At 37.0% G+C, this 20,953-nt stretch overlaps 1 protein-coding gene across 9 annotated transcripts in view; it reads left to right on the forward strand.

Moving 5' to 3' along the window:
• Nucleotides 1-20,953, forward strand: part of SPECC1L (sperm antigen with calponin homology and coiled-coil domains 1 like) — a 67,499-nt gene that overhangs the window by 34,140 nt on the left and 12,406 nt on the right. For all 9 annotated transcript variants that reach the window (XM_086855706.1, XM_086855703.1, XM_086855708.1 and 6 more), the window contains exons 10-15: nt 3,482-3,572; nt 5,418-5,501; nt 6,676-6,832; nt 10,207-10,309; nt 19,217-19,333; nt 19,839-19,898. In XM_086855706.1, coding sequence (XP_086711832.1) covers nt 3,482-3,572; nt 5,418-5,501; nt 6,676-6,832; nt 10,207-10,309; nt 19,217-19,333; nt 19,839-19,898 — 612 coding nt within the window. The remainder of the gene's footprint in view (nt 1-3,481; nt 3,573-5,417; nt 5,502-6,675; nt 6,833-10,206; nt 10,310-19,216; nt 19,334-19,838; nt 19,899-20,953) is intronic.

The raw sequence follows: 20,953 nt of genomic DNA on the forward strand, positions 1-20,953 counted from the left end.
CCTGTAAATTAACCATGTACCAAAGTAATCTCTTAGAATACTGCAAAGCTGCTCAGGTTTACGGCTCTTGTTTGATGTTCTTGATCTGCAAGAATTACTTGAATTTTGAATTCAACTTCTGTTATAGACCCAAGTCATTAACAGCTGGATACTCATTAGTGGGAAACATTGTCTGAAAAACAAAGGGGAGGGTGTGTAAATGAAAACAGCTTCTATTGTCTTTCTGAAGATAGGTGGTTTTCTTCAAAGTGCTTGTAATTATCCAGAAGGCAATTGGGTTTCATGACCTCAGTTATGTGAATATTTTCTGCTCAAGAGAGAAGGGGGTTGAGTTTTCCTTATTTTCATATTGCTGCCTCATTTTCTACTGTTGTGTTCTGTGTAATTTTCAAAAACATTTTTGTTGTTTGTGCTCTCTTGCAATTGAAAAGCACAATTTTAATGAGTAATCACAATGTGAGCTGACCCACCTTATAGAAGTCATCTATGGTTTAAGGCCTTTGAGAAAAGTTGGATGTCTTTGGTGTTGCAGTGCTTATTATCATTAATCTTGGTTGCTTTTAAATGCAGTCACAGAGGAAATATTTACATGGGCACCTACTGAGAAACTAGCACAGTGTTGATACTTCCATAAGCTGGATTGGTTGCAGAAAACATTGTCCAAGTACAGATGCATCAACCATGTGTTTTGTCTTTGGACTGTGTAAGGAATTTCCTCAGTCTTGAAGAGTTGTTGTTTGCTTTTTTGTTTTTCCTTATAGCTGTGTGTGTATGTATAATGAGATAGATTCTTGGATATATTTTGCAACTCAAACAAAAACCCTTTCTGGCTTCAGGTCCAAGCCTGCAGTGGAACATAGCTTTGTTTTACTGTGTCTCTTAGCAGTACTGCAGAACAATTTAGGAAGAGAGGTATGAAGAGAATGCTCTTCAGAATGTGAATGCAGCCCTGCTGGGATAGCCCAAAGCTTAGCTGGTCTGGTATCCCACTGGGAGTGACCAAAGCAGATGCCTTGGGAGGAATACAAGGACAGTGCAGTATATCTGCTGCTTTCCCTGGGTACTTTCTTTTTCTGCTTTGTAGCTGGAGGACTTTCTGAAACAGACATGGTTTCACATTTACAGGTTACCATTGAATGTCCTCGTTTGCTTTGAGCATATAAACTTCCAGGGTCAAAGCAATTCAGTGTCAAAGACTTCCTATACCTTAACTAGTCAATATGTGAAAAACTGTGTTTGTTCTGCAATTGCCACATGTAGGTGCACTGGCGTGGAGTGCACAGTGATTGGGAAGAGGTACCTGGATAGTGGTGATGGTCATGTTTCCTTCCATAGCTGGAAACAGACACAAGGATGACGAGTCAGAGGCCAAATATTTGGAGTTGAAGTGATTAGTTCATCCTGCCACAGTTCTATTTCAAATTTAAAGCATCTCCCAGATACCTGTGCAGGGCTACATAGATGAAGGCAGGTGAAAACAGGTAAAGGTCAGTTGGTCCATGTTCCTCTGGTTTGCAGTGCATCAGTCACTGTGTTCCTGCTGGCAGCTGTGAGACATGGAATAAGGAACTAAGCAGTGCAAGAGAGCCCTGCAAGGGAGCAGAGCAACAGGAGCAAAGACACAACCAGTTTGTTTTATTGCAAAGAGACAGAACCAATATGCAGCAAGCTGAGTGATGCAGCCACTTTCTGACAATATCCATAAAAGATGTTTGTTTTTAATGGATAAAGATGGTTTTCCAGCTCTGTATTTCTTTTTTTATTTATAAATATTTTAAAATATTTATATTTATAAATATTTTCATATTTATTTTATGTATCTGTGTTTCTTGGCTCTGTACTCCCCTGTCTCTGTAGTTCCAGTCCCAAAGCTGACCAAAATTAAATAATTTTATTTTATTTTAGCCTCATTATCTCATTTTAGCTGTTTCCTGGTGTGGGGAGATGGAGTGAAACAGCTTACTTTGGTTCTTGTCCTTTAGTTAGGAAATATTTGGGGGTTTTTGAAGTAGGTGATGTAAGTCTGAAATACCAGCTCTTGAGGGAAGTTGTGGGCATTTCAGTGCATGGCTCACAGTCACTTTCACCTGCACATTTAAAGGTATAAGCTTTGTCATGTATGGGCAGCACTACATATATGAAGTGAAGCACTAGATATATGAAATTCTTCAAGCTGTACATTGGCAGTTGTTCTCTCCATTTGATTTCTAGCACAAAAGTATAACTCTTATTTTGACTATAGCTTATGAATAAGTGGCCCTGTAATCCTGCCCGTGCTGTGGGATGCTGTAAACTATACACTGTTAACTTGTTTTAATCACAATTCTGGATTTGTCTGTCTTGCCTACATAATTTGGCATGAGAAACACCTGACCTTTAGTATTTTATGAAGACAAGACTCATTTAACCTTGGGCCAGATGGAGGCCTGAGAGAGTTTTCAGGATAAACACATTAGTGGACTGATTATGATTAAGTATTGGAATCTAATAGAAAGGACAGGGTAAATAAAGAATGAACTATAATTTGCAATGGGCTCTTTGAAATGATTAATTTGAAATAATTGTGGGCGATCCTCCATGAGTCTTCAGCAACTGAATCTGTTTCAGTAACTATAAGGGTAATTATTGCTTTGTACTCTTCACTGTGTGAGACTAGAATGTTTATTTTAGTCCTATTCAGTGCTTACTGAATTGTGTGTACAAGTCTTAACACAGCTGTGATCATGTGCTTGCTGAAAGCCATATATTGCTAAATATTTATATAAAACTTGAAAACAAAATGCTAAATTCATAGCTCTTTAGAGGAGAATGAGAATTTAAGTGACCTGAGAAGGCAAAAAAAATAAAATAAAATGGTGTTTTACTACATCTTCAGCAAATAATAAAATATGTCCCTCCATTTGTTCCCAGAGCATCTCAGTTAAATATGTGGCAACAAAAGCACTTGACATTCTGAATAAACCCCATCTTTTCAGTAGTGTTTTTCATAGCAAAGACTACTTTGGGTCACTGTACCCATGACACCATTCTCCCAACTTTCCAGGAAGAGGCACAAAGCTCTAAAGGCTTATGTTAATAACACAAATCATGCACTAAAACCTTGGCTTTATATAGGGGGATGTGTTGGTTTAAATAAACACATCAATCTTAACCCAAACAGGTTTGTTCAAACAAAATATAAATTAAAGTGAGAATTAATGCAAAAACTGCAAGAGCATTCACAGCCTTAATTTTTAACATTGGTTTGAGGAACAGGTCTCAGTTTAAAGAAATAAATGTTACAGGATCAAGGCACAGTCAGATTGGCAAAAGTAAAGGCTTTTAAAGTAAAGAAGGAAAAAAATTCAAAGGTTCCTTTATTTTTGTAGTTCGTTAAAATTAGTAAGAATGTCATATGTGAATTTCTAAAGCTGATTCTGCAATTCCACATTTGTTTTTTTACCTTCTAGTTATGTCTGACACAAGTATTTTTCCATTTCAGAGGCATTCCATAAGTGGGCCAATCTCATCTTCAAAACCCCTTGCTACACTGACAGACAAAAGACCAAGCTATGCAGAAATTCCTGTTCAAGGTACTGATTCGAGTTCATTTAAACTTTGGTTTTAGCACTGCTATTGATAGCTTTAAAAAAAAATATTTAGTATCCAAAGCATTATTATGTTACATACTTTTTATTATCAAAATACCTTAATAGAATCATAGACGCTTAATCACGTTTAAGTCCTTTTTATTTCTGTTTCATCACATGTGGTGGTGTAACATAAAGATGCTTTTTTTAATTTCCAGCTGCTGATAACTTGGTACTATTCTGATAAGTTTTAGTGTGTGCATAAACTGAAATCACTTGTAAAATCAAGATAAGATAATTTCAGGGACGTATCTTGCAGCTGTCCCTGTTATTGGAAAAACCCACCTCTGGGGTTACAGTATTTGTGTGGTTGTGGGGTTTTCAACCCCCTAAAATGAAACAAGGATGATGGTTGGAATTCTATTCCATGTGAATAATAAAATGAGCTTAAGTATTGAACCTTTAGGAGCCAGATGAAAAATTGAATGGAATCGAGTGTTGATTTATCTATTTCCCAATATTCCCCTGTTCTGTGAACTTTGTTTTGTCTCTCAAAACACTGTTCACAATGTGCTCTTCCTGTGAGAATGAATGGCTATCATGTGTTGGGTGTAACTCTCTGATTTATGCCTGCTTTAGGGGCTTTTTGTGTGTAGATGTTTCTCAAGATAATCCCCATATGACTCCAGGCTGAATATTTCCTCTCAATTTGGTATTCCTGAGGTCTGATGTTTTCTAAAGGGTTGGGTTTTTTTTTTTCTGTAGCACTTCATAATAGTCTGTATGTGCCAGATTTCCTTCTTGCTTTTGTTGAATCCATATTGAGACTATTTGTACAATGCAGCTGCAGTTTTAATTTTAGAAACTTTGATATTTTTAGGAATATTGAAATGCCTTTCCAAGAAGATAATACAGGATTCTTTAATTGTTACAGAGTTCAGGGGTAGACATAAGCTTAAACACAAAATGAGTGGTATGTTTTACATAGCTTTTATGGGTTTTTTTGAATTAGTGAATGCAGGAGCAGGACTGTATTCCAGACAGAATTCCTGTTTACACCCATACATAATTTTAATGTATCTCTCCAGCAATGTATGTTCCTTATGTTCCACTTTCAACTAATAAATGGGGTTTCAGTTTTCTTAATTCTTGTTTCTGTGCGGTTTTATATTCAAATTACTCTCTTCTAAGTGATTCTATGTAGGAGTATGTAAACCTTTTGTTTGCAGTTTTTACTTGAAGGAACATTTCATAATAGGAAATAGCTTTGATTTGTTGCTATAGAAAATTAATTTTGTTGTATTTGGGTTTTTTTCACTCATTTGCGTTAGGCAGAACTAATCTTGCAATAAAATAGGCACCTTTTAGACTCTACCGAATGGAGGAAGAAAGGAAAAAATATGTTGTTTTATTTAGTAATAACAATAAAAAAACCCCCAAAGCCCAAAAAATGTCAATCCAACAAACCAGGGAGGAAGAAAAACAAATCACCTGAGGGACAAATCAATCTGAATATTGTGAGGGACATATTGAATATTTTTGGCCATGTGCTGAATGGGGGTTCACTTCTCAGCCTTTTGGTGTAAGGATATTTTTAATGACCAGGGCAAGTGGATTAGCAAGAGGCTTTAGGGCAAAAGGATAAAGGTGCTCATGATGTATTCTAAGAGCACTTCATTGGCATTAGGCAATTTTAGGGCTTCTCTATATTCCAGATAAAATCAACTACGCTCCCTAAAACAGCCAAACTCAGGCACTGATGGGCAGAATTCGTGCCTCAGACCTGAATGTCTTACATTTGACTGGAATCTTCAGCAATAATGACCTCTCTCCTTTTTCTTTGTCCAGAACATTTGTTGAGAACATCCTCCACCAGCCGGCCGGCGTCTCTGCCAAGAGTCCCTGCTATGGAAAGTGCCAAATCTATTTCAGGTAATAGCACAGTGTTTAGGTGATCAGGAAAATTAGGAGCTCTCATTTCAGCCACGGACTTCCAGTCTACTTTGTGACTGACATAACCCACAAATATTCTTAGTATTGCTGATTTGAGTTGCTGGACATTTAATGTTAACTTTGCATTTTAAAAAAACCAGACTTGCTAAATGCAAGTTTATGCAGAGTGTTAGTTTACTATCAAACTGTATATACTGATGTCTCAGTATCAGCAGGGGCTTCTGAAACCAGATCTTTATGAGTTATAGCACAGATAGTGTGATACTGTGAAAATGATGCTTTGTATAATCTAGGCAGAATTGATTCTAGCTCAGTATTTTTTTTAAAAACCCTGTATTTGAGGGTGCTTATAAGTTTTATTTAATTTTTGTTTGTCTTAAGAACCCAAACTTCTTGTGTCTGGTATTTATAAATTAATGTACTTGTCCCCAGGTCATTAGAAAAGAAGTCCCTGATTTATGTAGAGAGTCAAATCTTTGATTTGCACAAACATGAACAATGGTGACTGCTTGAGAATAATGTCAAACCTCATACTTTTAACTGGAAACTGTTCCATGTAGAGAACATGTAACAATTCCAAATTTGGTTTTACAGAGTACAGTGCTCGTACTCTCATTTGAAAGAAAAATAATTTCCTTTGATAAAATGAAGCAATCTCTGTGGAATGTGGCTGACTGGTCTCAGGTCAATGTTTGATATTCTTGTTGATGGTATTTAATTAATGTCCAGAGCATCACATACATGCCAATTCTTCATTAAAATTAAATGGAAATAAACCAGCTGTCATCTCTAAACTGATTTGGTTTTCTTTTTCCTTAACTACTTGAAGCTTCACAGTGTAATTATATGGACTAGAGGAAAATAAATGCTTTGATGTTAAAATTCCTTCTCATTCATTAAATCCTTCAAGTGGAAGCAGTGATGTTCCATTAAGATACATCCATCAAACTTAAAAATACAGGCTTGAGCATAAATGTTTCTAGTGCAGTCTAAATCCTTCATATTTCCAAAGTGGAAAGTATCAAGAAGAATGTTGACACCTACTATTAGATATCAGTTTCTATGCTTGGTTTCTGAACAAATCCTTGTCTGAGAGCAAGTTTGAAAGTTTTTGTTTGCACATGATAAATGCAAGGGCAATTTCCCCCCTTAGTGTCTCGAAGAAGCAGTGAAGAAATCAAACGGGACATCAGTGCACCTGATGGAGCATCCCCAGCATCTCTCATGGCAATGGGTACCACCTCACCACAGCTGTCCCTCTCATCTTCTCCTACAGCATCAGTCACCCCTACAACCAGAAGCAGAATAAGGTAAAAATCCTTTATTGGGGTTAATTCCACAGCTGTTTGTCTGCATATCTTTAGTATATAATACTGGTGCTGAGACTACAGACCCTACACAGTAATGATCTTCAGTAATCTGTAAGAGCTTCAGAAAGGTTTTTCTGCAGCTCAGTATTTGTTTAAAAAGTTAGACTAAAAGTTAAGCTTTTTAAAGCTTATGAGTTAATACCAGAACTTTATACTCCACTAGAAAAGCAAGCTAAATCATGTCAGTAAATAATAATACCACTTCAAAATACCACAAAGCCAAATTCAGGAAGTGAGTTTACTGCACATGGAACAGATCATGCAGACTGACTTGGATCCAGGGTGACCATGATAAACCTTAACTTGTGTAATCTCAGTTGAACACAAAAACTAACATGCCCAGGTCTTAATCCCAGACACTGGCAAGTCTTTTTAATAACCATGAGTGAATGGGCCTGGGTTTTTTTGTCCCACAGACAGAGTCATAGTACAGGTCTGAGCAGCAAATAGCCAGACAACCTCCTTTGATTAGTAAGACAAAAGATAAGTCTGTGGTAAATTTAAAACTTTTCCTCTCTGTTGTGTTATCAGTCAGAGGACTTCAAAGTATTTAATCCTCATGTTATCCAAGTGAAGTATGTCCTCAGCTCTGCTTCATAGATTGGGAAATTGCAGACAAAGATTAAATAAATCTGTCAAGACCATTTCTCACAGAGCTTCCTGACATAGCTTTTGTACAGAAGTATTAAACCTTTAATGTTCAGACACTTGCTATATGTATTAAATTGTAAGGTATTTACAGCTGTGGGTGCTTTTGAAAGTGATTTCCCTAGAATCAGCTGAGAAAGGCCTCAGTGCTGCCCTCCTTTTATTGTGCAGAAATGAAATTGAATTTAATTGTGGGTACTTTATTACCAGCAGTTAATGTGTATTTTAGCACCTAAAGTTAAACTGAGTACTTCCAGAAATAAGTTTTAAGAAAACCCTAAAACACCTGTGTATGAACTTTGAAGTGGTAACATTGAGTTGTATTGGTGTCTGCAGACTGGAGCAAATAGTGTGGCATTCCAGGGTGAAACTGTACAGTTAGTTATGAAATCATTACTGTGCTGCTCAACCATTGCTTGCAATGTTTGGTGCTACAAAAGACTTAATGGGCTGTGCAGCAGTGGGTGTGTGGTGATGAGTGTGGCCATTGGAGCCACTCTGAGTGTTGTAGAGTTCAGTATGTTACATGATCGGGTTTCTCTGGTTTCCCTTACCTTTTTCTTGAAAGTTATTGTAGGATAATATTATTGGTGTAGTTCACTGGAACAAATACTTGCAGTTTACTGTTCTCTGTTCTAGTTATAACTTCATTAGCTCTTTGATTTGGAATACAGTTGACAGTATGACCTAATATGACATGTAAGATTTGCATGTCAAGCCATTTCTCATTGTCTCCATACAACTTAATGCTAATTTATTTTCTTCTGCAGTGTTCTCATAACTGCAAGAACCTGATATAAACCATGTGCTCTTGCTGGAATTTGAGAACAGGCTGTACAGCTCCCTCATGGCTAAACAGTATGTTTAGCGTAAAGAGAGAGGGATATTTTTATTTGAGTTCTATTGTTGCCCCAGATCTCTGTTCTTCAGTTCTCATAGTGTTGCATAACCCTCATTATAGATTGAATATGCAATCCCATTGTTACTTGTTTCAATCACCAAAGGAAAAAATACACCAGTGTAAGTTGTTGATATTTGTACTGATTTAAAAGCTGAAGTACAGAATTTCTTGAAGCATCATTCTAGCTGTGTGGTGCCTATGAAGTTTAGGTACAGTGACCTATTCAGATAATTTATTTCATATTTTAAATACACAATTATTGACTTCCTTGTTGTGTTAAATCAAGATGAGCAGTTTGTTTGGAACGCTCAGCATCAAAGATAGCAGTTACTGTTTTGTGTTTACTGTCCTGCTGGGCATAAATTTTCATGGATATTTCAACTGTTATCTCTAAGTAACTTCAAGATTCTGCCCATCCATATGTTGGCCAAGCAAATTGCAATACATGTACTTAAGATTAGTGCCTTAAAACATTTCCTTGTCTGTTGGGCCATGCATTTTATGCATTGGCCAGGAGATGCTGATACATGGAGCAGTCTCTGGTGTTCTGTTTATAGTGCACACACAGGAAGAAATTCACATTCCATGCATATTTTCTTTTCCCTTGGCAGGAGCTGGAGAATTGCTACCTGTAAATCTGCAGCAGAGAATCCACTGATGATATTATTTATTTCCATGTTCTGCCCCTCTTTCCAGTCACCATATGGGCTGTAAAGAACAAAGAAGATTTGAGTGTGAATGTGTACAATCCCTATGTCCTTTGGGAAATATTCAGGAAGAGTAATTTAGGGTATCATCTCTGTGAATGTTGTGAAAACTTTGCTTACATCTGATAGACTCTTTAAAAATGGCAGATGGAGAAGTCTTTGCAGTTCACTGATAGCTATCTTAATTTAATTTTCCAAATGGAGATTATTAGAAACAAGAACAACTCCTGGCACGCTTCATGTGTGGTAACTAATATCCATAATGGTGTAGTATTTGCTCTTTTTGTCAAAGACTGTTTATTATAATATCTATAGAAATACTGAATTATGTAACCAGGTAGTATTAGCCTCTGTAATATATTTTTTTAAGCTAACAATTCATTTATGAAGCCTGGTAAAGAGATGCTTGTAATGTAAGGCTCATGAAAAAATGGCCAAGTTAGTTAGGTTGTTCTTTTCTTTCCCAATCTTTTCTTAAGGAAAAAATTACTTAAGATAGCTTGACAAACTGGAATTGAAATTAATTGACTGCTTTTATTGTGCTAATACATCAAATGGCAGATCAGCCTACATAGATCTCCCCCTTCTTTTTTGAGAACTCCAGGTCTCAGGCAAATGTTCTTTTAATAAAACCATGCTGCTCATATGCAAACTTATTGTTTCAAGGTGACATTTGTAATCAGCCATGAGATGCAAAAGAGATAGCATCAGTTTATTTTCTTTCTAAATACGAAATAAAGTCACTTGAGTTAGCTTAATGGCTCAGCCTGGAACTTACTATGTTGTGAGGTTAATTTTTCAAACTCTAAGAAAGAAGTATCATTGAGGTGGAAAGACCTAGTAAAAAAAAAGCTTAAAGGGAAAAGGATGATTTGCTAATGAAAGAATTACTCCAAACTAACTCAAAAATCTTTTGCTGGTATTCCTGTGTGCTCTGTTTTTCAGTCAGAAGTGCTGTATCCTGCTAGTTACAGCGTGCCAAGAATTTGTCCTTCTATTTAAGCCTTTATAAATACCTATTTCTGTTGTGTTATAAGCTCTTCTGGCCTTGTTTCTAGGGAAGAGAGGAAAGATCCCTTGTCTGCCCTGGCAAGAGAATATGGAGGCTCCAAGAGGAACGCCCTGCTGAAGTGGTGCCAGAAGAAAACAGAGGGCTACCAGGTACCTGCAGAGCTGCTAATGCCATGTCCAGTGGCTGCCAGGCAGTGGAGCCTGCCTGTGGCACAGGCCAGGCTGCTCCACACCTGACTGCATAGACTGGGTGCCCTGGCATGTCCTGTACCCTCCCCTTGGAACGTGTGCTCCCAGTGCTGCTCCAGCACCAGCAGCTCCTCTGTCACTTTGCTCCACAGCTTTTTCTTAAGGGAGCAGCTGCCCTCCCAAAGAGGCACTTGAAATCAGCCTTTAACAGGTTGTACTTTTGAAACTGGAGCTGAAACTTTATCAACTTAAGGTTTAAATTAATGTTTCCCAAATGCAGCTGGAGTACCGTTTCTCAGATTTCAGAGATATTTTTTTTTTAATAGGTAATTATCGTAGGGTTTTATTTGGATCTTTGAATGCACTCCTATTTAGCCTCTTAGGGACAGTTTGTTTTGTGAAGGTGGCATTGTCTTGCATTTTGAACTTGGCTTTCCACTGTGGTTGCAGACTTTTTTTTTCACTTAGTCCAAATGTTATCAGAAGCCAAAAGAGCTAACAAGATAACTGTCCAGAGTTCTCCTGATTACGTTATTTTTTCAAAAGAATAGTGGCTTCAGCAAACTAAACCAGGATGTTAATAGTCTGACCATGATGTATTTGTTTGGTTAAGTTGTATTGAAAGTGTTTGGAGTTCCCAACACAATCCTCAGTTTAAGAACTTTACTCTTTCCATGACTTGAGCCTCACAATGCAGGAGGAAGTTGAGAGCCGCATAACAGGATGGTCGCCCATCCATAGGAAAAGTCCTCCTTCAGCACAATGGACAGGCTGTGATATAAGCCCTCCCCCTCTTCCTGTGGCACGTCTGGTACTCAACTGTGCTATTTCTGAGGATAAGCAGCTTTGTGGAAAGAGCCTTTCTCCTTCCCCACGTTTTAAAAAAGGCAGGATGTTATATTTCTTTATAAATCCTCGAACTAAGTGCAAAAATATTTTCCCATATTGTCTTGAAATGAAAGATGAATTTGACAGCTTCGTTAATCTGGTTAGGAAAAGTGATAGAAATTATTCCAAACTTTTCACTCTGTAGTTGTGTGCACGTTGAAGAATTATGCTTCTGATTCCACAGATTGCTGCTTCTAATTCCTTGAGCTTTATAAGCGCTGGTAAAAGGATTTGAGACTTTGTGTACTTGCTTCAGAATCTGCAGCATGGTACTGGGAAAACACAGAGCATCTGCAGAGCCACTGCAATGCCTTCATTGAAACTGTAAGATGGTATCAGGAGGTTATATTAAGTTGTTCTGGGAGAAGAATGGCTTTTGCTTTAGGCACACTCATTTTTCATTTCTTTGTTGTACAGAATTTGATTATTTTCAGCATCCCCTGAAATTCAGTTCTGGTTGAACACCGTGTTGGTGGTGTTCTAATGTTTTAAACATACCCAGCACTGTATTCATTGTGAACAGTGCTTGTACAGATTTCTGGCATCTCAATGTTATCAATAACAGATAAAGATCTTTTTTTTTAATTTTTAATGAATCTCTGCTTCATTTTAATTTTATTTTAAAACTATGTGTGTTCAAAACTGACAAACAGGAAACAAGCATCAGAGTAATGAACATCTCCCTTCCTCGTTCAGTCTTGCTGAAGGTACTCAGCTCTTCTTCCTTCCCTGTCATCCAAGCATGGACAGGATACCCTTTTTACCTCCAGCTCTTCCTGGTGTCTCACACTGCCACAGTTCCCTTTTCTCCCCTGCACTTCCTATCAACAGAACTTCTACTTTTCCTCTGTACCACTGTTGTTTTGTTTGCTTTAGCACCTGGCTGAGAGCCAGCTCAAGCTTTCTGAGCTGCAGGTACATGCTGGCTGCCCAGCCCTCCTCTGTCTCTGAGCTGCTGCAGGAGCCTCACACAGCATGAATCCTACATATCCCAACCTTTTCCTCTAGGAAGAGCAGTAGGTCACCTTCTGTCCAGTCACCAATTTCTATCCAATATTACCAATTTGGCAAATATTAGCTGCAAATATGGCAGGCTAAAGGATAGATACTTGCAAATTGAGTCTGTAACAAGTTCTAAAATGACCTGCAAGATTGTAACCATAATTTGGAAACAAGCAATAGAAAAGAAAGGATTAGAAGCCTTTTGTTTTAGAATAACTCTTTTCTTAATTTTGTCCTATTCATATTTAACTACCAATCCTTAGGTAAACCACCCATACTTAGTATTTTTCAGGGTGTGTTTCCTTCTTCATCCATTGCCAACAGTGATCACTTTTTTTGTCTTTTCTCTCTCTCACCTGGAGGTGATGTCTCACAGCTGTAGGTTTTTATGCATAAATGCATGAAAGGTATTTATAGAAAATTATTTCAGCTCTTGGTGTTTCACAGAAGATGGAACCATGCACGTTGAGTTAAAGCTCCATTTCTAAAAGCAACATCTTTGCTCCTGGCATTGTTTTGCCTTTCATCTCTGCCATTATATTTTGCACAGGATAGTGGAAAATAGCTAATAAATAGTAACAAATAGTAATCACACAAGTAACCAAATACAAATCTTAATTTCTAAAACTTTTTGAAGGTGTATAGAGTTATAGGTGAGCTGCCAGTGGTTTAGCCTGTTAAATACCAGATGTGGTGGAGTTGGTTTATCCTTATCAATGACAGCAGGATAAAATACTAAAGAAGGAAAAAACCCAAAAAAACCCCACATCAAAATCTGTCCTGTTTCAAAGAGAGAAGGTTTTTCTTTACTCTCAACATACTTATGGAGAATACAGCACTACAGAATTGTCTGCTACAACTGGTATGGGTTTTTTGTCTGTTCAAGTGAAACAGAAGAGAAATAACTCCTGCTTTCCTATTCCTTCTAGAAAATTGCTTTCAAGCTTTTGATTAAAAGTCTTAAGTACTTATTCCTGCTTTAGAAGCTTGAAACTTTGTGAATGCTAAATAATTCAAATATGATAGTGTGGTGAAGCTCTTAATTTCAGTCCATTATAGTGGAATAAACCCTGTTAAAAAGCCCCGTAAATTACTTCATTGTACGCTTTTCTTGATTTATTCAAGCAAATTTGGAGGGGAATAAATGAATAGTCACCTTTAAATGTAGTTGTTAATATTTAACTGTGTTCAGAATGTTTTTTCAAGACCTCAGTAAAAAAATCAGGTTGATACAGCCAATAAAAATAAGAGAAATTACCAGTATAAAAACCTGAATGACTTCATCTCTTACTATATTGCAGCTTTTAATGTGCTGCCTGAGTGTTGTTTGCAGGCAGGATTTCTCCTTGGAGCTCAGGTTTGGAGAATGGTGATCTGCAGAAGGTCAGTGCAGGACTAGCAGAGGCAGGTTCTGTATTATTTTCCACCCAGAGCCTGTTCAGTCTTGACACAATTGCACACACTGAGTTACTGAGCTGCATTGTATTCTGGGCTGCAGAGATCTCTAAGCCTTGAGAGAGGAGAGCTGCTCTCAAGATAAGCATTTAGATAAAAGAGAAGCAAATCACCTTTAGTTTTCAGATCAACAGGCACAAAATACTTGAAATTTCATTGTGTGTTAGCTTTGCTCAGGATCTGACACTGCTGCAGAGTACAGAGCCAAGTGCTGCATTTTTCAGAGGAGAGAATCCTCCTGACTCCTCTAAAATATGTGCAGTGTCATAAAACTGTCATAAATTCCAGATATCTTCAAAGCATAAAGTAATCCCATCCAGCTGTTATGGAGCATTTACCCTGACTGGAACACAGCTACTTTCATTTTGTGTGCACAGCTAATAAACGTCTCAAAAAGGATGTGAGCATGCATGTTTCATGTTAAAAGAGGACCAACAAACAGGATACACACATCCTTACCCATTCTTATCTCCACCAGTATTTCAGTCCATTTTCCATTTTTGTCAGCATTCTGAGAGATAATTCATTTCCAGAAGTCTGACACCAAAAAAGCAATTGTCACAAAATAGCAACAAGAATAGACTAATTTATTTGTTAAGCTTTCTTTAAGCTTTATACACTTCCTAGGTACAGATACACATAGTGTAGCCCTGTAGTACCTACCCTCTATTTCATGCAATCTTGCTTTCTGGAAATATTTTTCCTGCAAAGACCTAAGTGTAAGCTCCTGTACATATCAAAGCTACAAGTCTTACAAAAAATTGAATCCTGTGCTCAATGCACCTTGAAATCAAGCAATGCTTTCATTTGTGCTTGAGCAATAAGTGTAGAACAACAAAACTAGAAGTAAAAAATGGTTCAGGTTACTTTTTAAAAAAACTTATCAACACTAAGCTAGGTCATATTCCATTCAAAGTAGTTTATTGATTTTAAAAAAGCACAAGAAAAGGACATGACTGTGCTTATGTAAGGCTGTGTTCAAATACTGACTCCAGGGTGTGCATTCTGTGCTGTCTGGTTGATTCATCAGAGTAGTCAGGATGCCAAAACACTTCTCTCTTTGGTTTAAGCTGATGCTTTAGCCAAAAGTCGTTGAGTTATGGAAGGACATGCTTCCTTTTTGTGTTTGGATTGGATTCTGATACAAGAGAAATGTCAACTTGTTCAACTTAATTATGACAAAATTTAGAATAAATTATGAAGCTGTCTGTACCTTTAAGTACATTCATGTCTGAAGCTATTACTGGATTTTGTGAGAATGACTGCTTCTTTTATGGGTCTCCTTTGTGCCCAAACTAAAAAATAACATGTGTTTTGTAGAAAAAAAACATTACCAGTCAGTGTTTAAGGGTTTTGATGGTCTATATTTACCATTTACTGCTTTTCCAGAAGCTGGGATTGAAGAGGCAGTAGCTGGGACTGCTGCAAAGTCTATTCCAGAAATACTTTTATGTCTTGTATGTTCTCACCTACAGCCATGGTTTTGTTCCATGATTTGAGAGTCAGTGAATCCTGATTCAATGAAGCATGGACAGCAGTTCTGTTGTAGTTTACCTTTGTAATCTTCTATAATGGATAATCTTTTCTTTTGTGGAAGTATCTTTAAAAGCTTTTAAAAGCATTTTACTAGTAATTTTCTGCCATGGGAAGAAGCCTGCCAAAGTCTGTACACTTAAACTTCAAATCTTGTTTTAAGGCTTTAATATATTATAGCACATAATCATATTAATGGTTTTGCTTTCTCAACCCACTTATTTAATTAACTAATACAACAGAGGCATAGACACATGTTTTTATTTTCTTCATGTTCTGACTCTTTTGAGAGCCAAACCAAGTTTGGATATGGGAATCTCCTTGTGCAGAGCAAGGGGTGGAGAAATAGCTGCTGGGCAGGATGGTCCTCAGCTGAAGCTCTGATGTCCACAGTTCAGTGAGATTTGAAGCTGGGGATATGTCTAGAAGAGTGGTTAAAATTACTTTGTTCTTAATTTGTAACTGCAAGTTACAAACCATGTTTTCTGTAGTTGGATTTCTTGATGTTTGTGGGTTTTTTTAGCTGTGGAAGTTTCCTGGGGGGACAAAAAAAAAAGTAAGGAGTTACTTGGTTATAATAGTTAACATCTGATTCTTGGCTTGGTTTTTTTTTAAAGTATTTTCACTGACTTTAGAAGACCCTCTATTAATTTAGAGTTATTGCAAAAAGCAATAGGAGAAAATTTTAAAATTAGCAGTATGCTGGTTAAAACCACTCTGAAATGGTGAATTTTAGGAAAGCCATAGGTTTGCAGAGGTCTAGGATTGATGTTATGCAGAGCCTGTTAAGCAGTGTAACAAGTTTCATGGGGAATACTGGTTTTAGTCTTTTTTTCTATATGAGCTCAAAGGAATCCTCATTTTGTGGTGGCTGCTCCTACTCTGGAGTTTCCAGTTCAATAGGGGCTGGAGTCATTCTTGAAATGCTTCTTGGTTGTGCATCTACCAGGTTGTTCTATTACCATCTCTTTTTCACTTTATCTTTTTATGTTCTGTCTCCAGAAAGTCTTACAAATTTTTAACTTTGTTGTTTATTACTGGTTGGAATGTGTTTTCCACAGATCTTTTTATGACAGTGGTCTGTTGCTTAACTTCTGCTAGAATTACCTTTTTAAAAACCAACTACCCCAAGTACTAAAGGTGGCTTCACTCCCATCCTACCTATTAATCATTAATAGACAAGGGATGATAAATCCACTTCTAGTTAATTTCTCTCCAGAAAAATTTATTCTTCATTTGACAATTTATCTGGAAATATGTCCTTCAGTTTCTTTAATACTTTGTGGTCTGAAATGTCTTGAAGAATAATTCTAGATTAGATTCCAGCAGAATTCTCTTAATAGAGGCAATTACTTAATAAAGCAGTAACAAAGAAGAAATTATGTCAGAGATTTTAGGCTGATGTTCTGTTTACCATCAGTTCTTTGAGAAATAAGAGCTTAATGCAAGATTGATTTCATTATACTGACCAAGCTTTTTCAAAAAAACCACAAGTAGTTAAAAGCATTTAGGAAATAAAATTTGCTGTATTTAAATGTGCCAGTTATGTGCTCAAAGCCCTACATGAAAAATTAAATTTTCAGTTTAAATGACAATCTGTCCCATTTCTAGTTGTGTTTTTACTGTCTGCCCAATATTATACTTCTTTTAGTCTGAGAGGTAATAATAATTCATAATGCTTAGAGCAATTGGAAACAAAAACCAGTCCCTTTTAATTGTTTCCTTCCGTTGTATTTAATTCAGCTTCTCTGGATACATTAAAATTCTTGGATGATGGGTTTGTTTTCTGCTTGTTGTCTTAATAATAAAAGCTGGACCCTACAAGATGATTTAGAAAAATAGGGTATTCTGAGTTTGGTTTTGTTTGAGAACCAACCAAACTTGTAGGTGCACTTTAAGTGGCCCTTTTCCCCCCCGCAATGTGTAGATGAAAAATAAAGCATTCTATGGATACTTACTAATAATTAAAGTGAAGTTTTTAGTTTATACAATTGTAATTTTTTAAGGAAGATGACTTTTGAATGTTGTAATTTCACTGTGGCAATGCCAGTGTACATCTTTCTCCTCCCCTTCCCACATCACTTGGTCATCTCTGGGAAAGAGTGAGAACATTTCAGCCAAGAGGTGAAAACCAGGTTTGAGTTTTTCTCCCTCAGTGGATTGTGTAGCAAAGCAAACATGATCATTCACACCTGATTTTTATAACCAGCTTGCCACACACTCCTGTGATGAGAAAAAGCCTCTCTCCCTACGTTTATCCATCTTACTGACACACATGTGAGTCTGAGGCCTTACTGGGTACAGGGTAGGAGGAAAGAACGTTCCAAAAAGTGACTTTTGTAAATGGACACATGCAGAAATTTATGTGCTTTAACAATCTGACATTTTCCCCTTTTTTTTTCCCTTAAAACCTCATACTATGCATTGCATATATTTCCTTAATTTAAGTAACAGCGAGAAAGTTTTAACCAGGCATTAATTTAAATCCAATTTCCTGTCTCTCTTGAGGAGAAAAGAGAGATTTTTTTTTATTTTTTTTTTTTTCTCTCCCTTCAATTTTTTCCCTTTTGCTGTTGAATTCTCCCAGCCATGTGGCTGGAGGAAGCAGAGCTGTTCCCACAGCCCGGGGGTCTCCAGTGCCGTTTCCGTGTGCAGCGGGAGCGGCTCTGGCCGCGGGCACTGTGAGCCCCAGCACGTACACTGACATCAGAGCCCAGCCTGCACGGGGGCCACTTCACAGCTAAACAGCTAAAGCTCAGCAGGAAACCAAGATTTCCCTCACATTCTTCTAGAAATTGCCCAGAGTTTTGTTTTTTTCCTCTCTCGGTGGTTCTTGTTCATTTGAAGTCTCCAACTGCCCTGGACTGCAGGACACTGGCCCTGGGTGGAGTTTTCTGCCTTAGGAATAAGCAGTTTTAGTGTCTTGTCCAAGAGAGCTGATGATGATTAAATTGCTGTCCGGTGAAAGGTTGGCTCAGGTGATTGTGATCCTGCACTTCTGTGACTGGAGGTTTTAGTTCCTCCTGTTAAAACTCGGAAAATTAAGCTTCTGCTTGAGTCCAGTTAAGTGAGTTGGCTTTTAAAGCATATTTATATTTCTCCATGAAAGTGTAAAAGTATATGATATATTGTTGTTACTGGTTGTTTCCTAATTAAAGTTTAAACTGACTGCTATCCACTTAGCCTCTCTAACATTGTTTGACTGCCAACAGCCAAATATACAGTCATTTAAAAGGTCACTGAGGCATCTTGTTCATAACTCTTTTGGACTGGGCTGACTCTACAATAATTTATACAGTCTCAGGAGATGCATTTACCAGTGCCACTGAGCTTCCTACGGGAACTAAAAGATCAAGAGTGCAAGACAGCAGTTTTCAATTTCAGTTTCAATCCCAAAGTTTCTCTTCTACTGTCAGCACTAAATCTGCTGGAACATCTTTATTTCCAAATGGAAGGGTATTTTTGTGATCTTGTTCACATCAGTTTCTATGGAGAAATAGTTTGCTTAATAGAGAAAATACTTTTCCTCATCATTTAGAAATTTTGTCTGGATATGATTGTAGTAGAAGCAGAAAATAGAGTGAACATGAGCAGAGATAGGAGCACATTGTCTGATCAGGGATTTGGGGTACACATCTTTGACTCATTTGCTTTTCTGTTTGGGGTGTCCAGTTGCACCAGATCCATTACCTTCTCTAGCACAACATTTTATGGCTTTTAGCACACACTCAAGCACACATTTTGCACTTTTTTTTGAGGGAGGACTTAATATTTATTTGAAATTAATATATAAAAAAACTGACTTTCTTATCACTTTATTACTTTGTTTTTCTCTGTTAGTGCAGTTCTTACCACAGAACTTTGGTATTGGGCTGTCCATTTTCTCAGCCAATTTCTTCAGAGGTATTAAAAAGAAGTATTGATGAATTGGTAGCATGTAACAATTATTAGATTACAATTTTAATATTGCTTTTATTTTTTCCCTTCAAGAATATTGACATCACAAACTTCAGCAGCAGCTGGAATGATGGCCTGGCTTTCTGTGCAGTGCTCCACACTTACCTCCCAGCCCATATTCCCTATCAAGAACTGAACAGCCAGGACAAGGTAAGACATCAAAAATCCCCTTCCCAGGACAGCAGTGCTTTAGTTAATATGAGTTAATAAAGACCAATGAACTAATTAGAGTTCTAAAAGCCCCAGTGTTACTAGGAGCTCCAAATCACCTCTGTGAATTCTGGTCTGCCACAGTTCCTACCTGCTGGTTAGCCCAGGGTGTACCATTAATGATAATAGATCCTAAAAACAAAAGATTATTTCATTAATGCATGAAGTGATTTTTTCTTTATTTATGCTTTTTAGAGGATAAATAATCTCCTCACTAGTATTTTATAACTCAGCTGTCCTCACTGACAATTATATTCGCCATTATTTTCTGAACAGGCAATTAATAAAAATTTTTCTAAATTTTTGGATGATATTTAAACATTCATTCCTATGGCTCTTTTGAATTGCAAAAGTGATAGTATCATTATGAACATTCTTAAGACCATTTTGTTATGTTTGAAACAGTATTTCCTTGTTTTCTAACATGTTTTCATATCTCATGCAGAGAAGAAATTTCACTTTGGCTTTTCAGGCAGCTGAAAGTGTTGGCATCAAATCTACTCTGGTAAGATTTAAATGCATATTGAATGAATTATGACCCATTTCTAAAAATCAAAATTATTCTGTTTTGTAGTCTCAAAAGATTTGGATGTTTATACTTAAAAATAGCAGCAGATGAGCTCAGCTAAATATTACTGCACTAAATAATGACTGAAATACAGACCACTGAAGCTTTGAAAGGAATGTCCACCAACACGTATCTCCCAATATGAAAATAAATATTAATAACAGCAGTGAATTTGTTTGAGAATAAGATTTTCAAGAATCCATTAAATCTGTCCTGTCTCTGACCTACTTCTAAATTATTTGTGATTGTTTTGAACTCTGAGCTACAAATCAAGCAATGTAATTTGTTCCATTTTCTCATAGTGTGAAAGTTGAGATTTGCCTCTTAAGTTTACACTTTTAATTTGTCATCATTGCAAATAGTTGTAAGGTTTTTTTAGTGATTGTTTTAAAGTTGTCTTACACAAATTTTAGAATAAAAGAATTAGTTTTCATTAGTAGAGTGTTCACTAGGACAGGATTATTTCTGAAGGTGTGGAATTGGGAGTATCCCAAACCCTTGTGAGTGATCACAAAATCTCAGCTGGAGTGGCCATTATCAGAAATGAGATTTAAGTGATACTTTTGCAACCTAAATTCTAACAAAGCTGCCATAGTTAGCAACTAACAGTACAACAGAGTTTTTAAAAATAACACTTTCCTTGATCCTTATCAGTGCTTTTACCCCCCCAGCATTGTGTTTGCTGACAATGGCAGTGTAACTCCTGGGCTTTCGTACTTTGACTTTGGCACTGATTTGAGATGTGGAAGTTTCTTACCAAGTGCTGATGTAAGAATGAGATTGTGGAAAATAACTGCAGAAATTCTTTTATAACTCAGCCTTAGTTCACATGGTTGCTGTCTGCCCTTCCTTTTTGTGATGTGCTTCATTATAGATACTCTTAAGCAGGCAAATTGGATGGAATTCAGTCTGAGTGCAAATTGTATCCATCTGAAGAATTCAGTATATATTTACATACCTACATGCACACTGTGTGTGATGTGTAGGTTTGT

The sequence above is a fragment of the Cyanistes caeruleus genome, chromosome 18 (genome assembly GCF_971803275.1).
Source record: "Cyanistes caeruleus chromosome 18, bCyaCae1.hap1.1, whole genome shotgun sequence".
NCBI classification, from domain to species: domain Eukaryota; kingdom Metazoa; phylum Chordata; class Aves; order Passeriformes; family Paridae; genus Cyanistes; species Cyanistes caeruleus.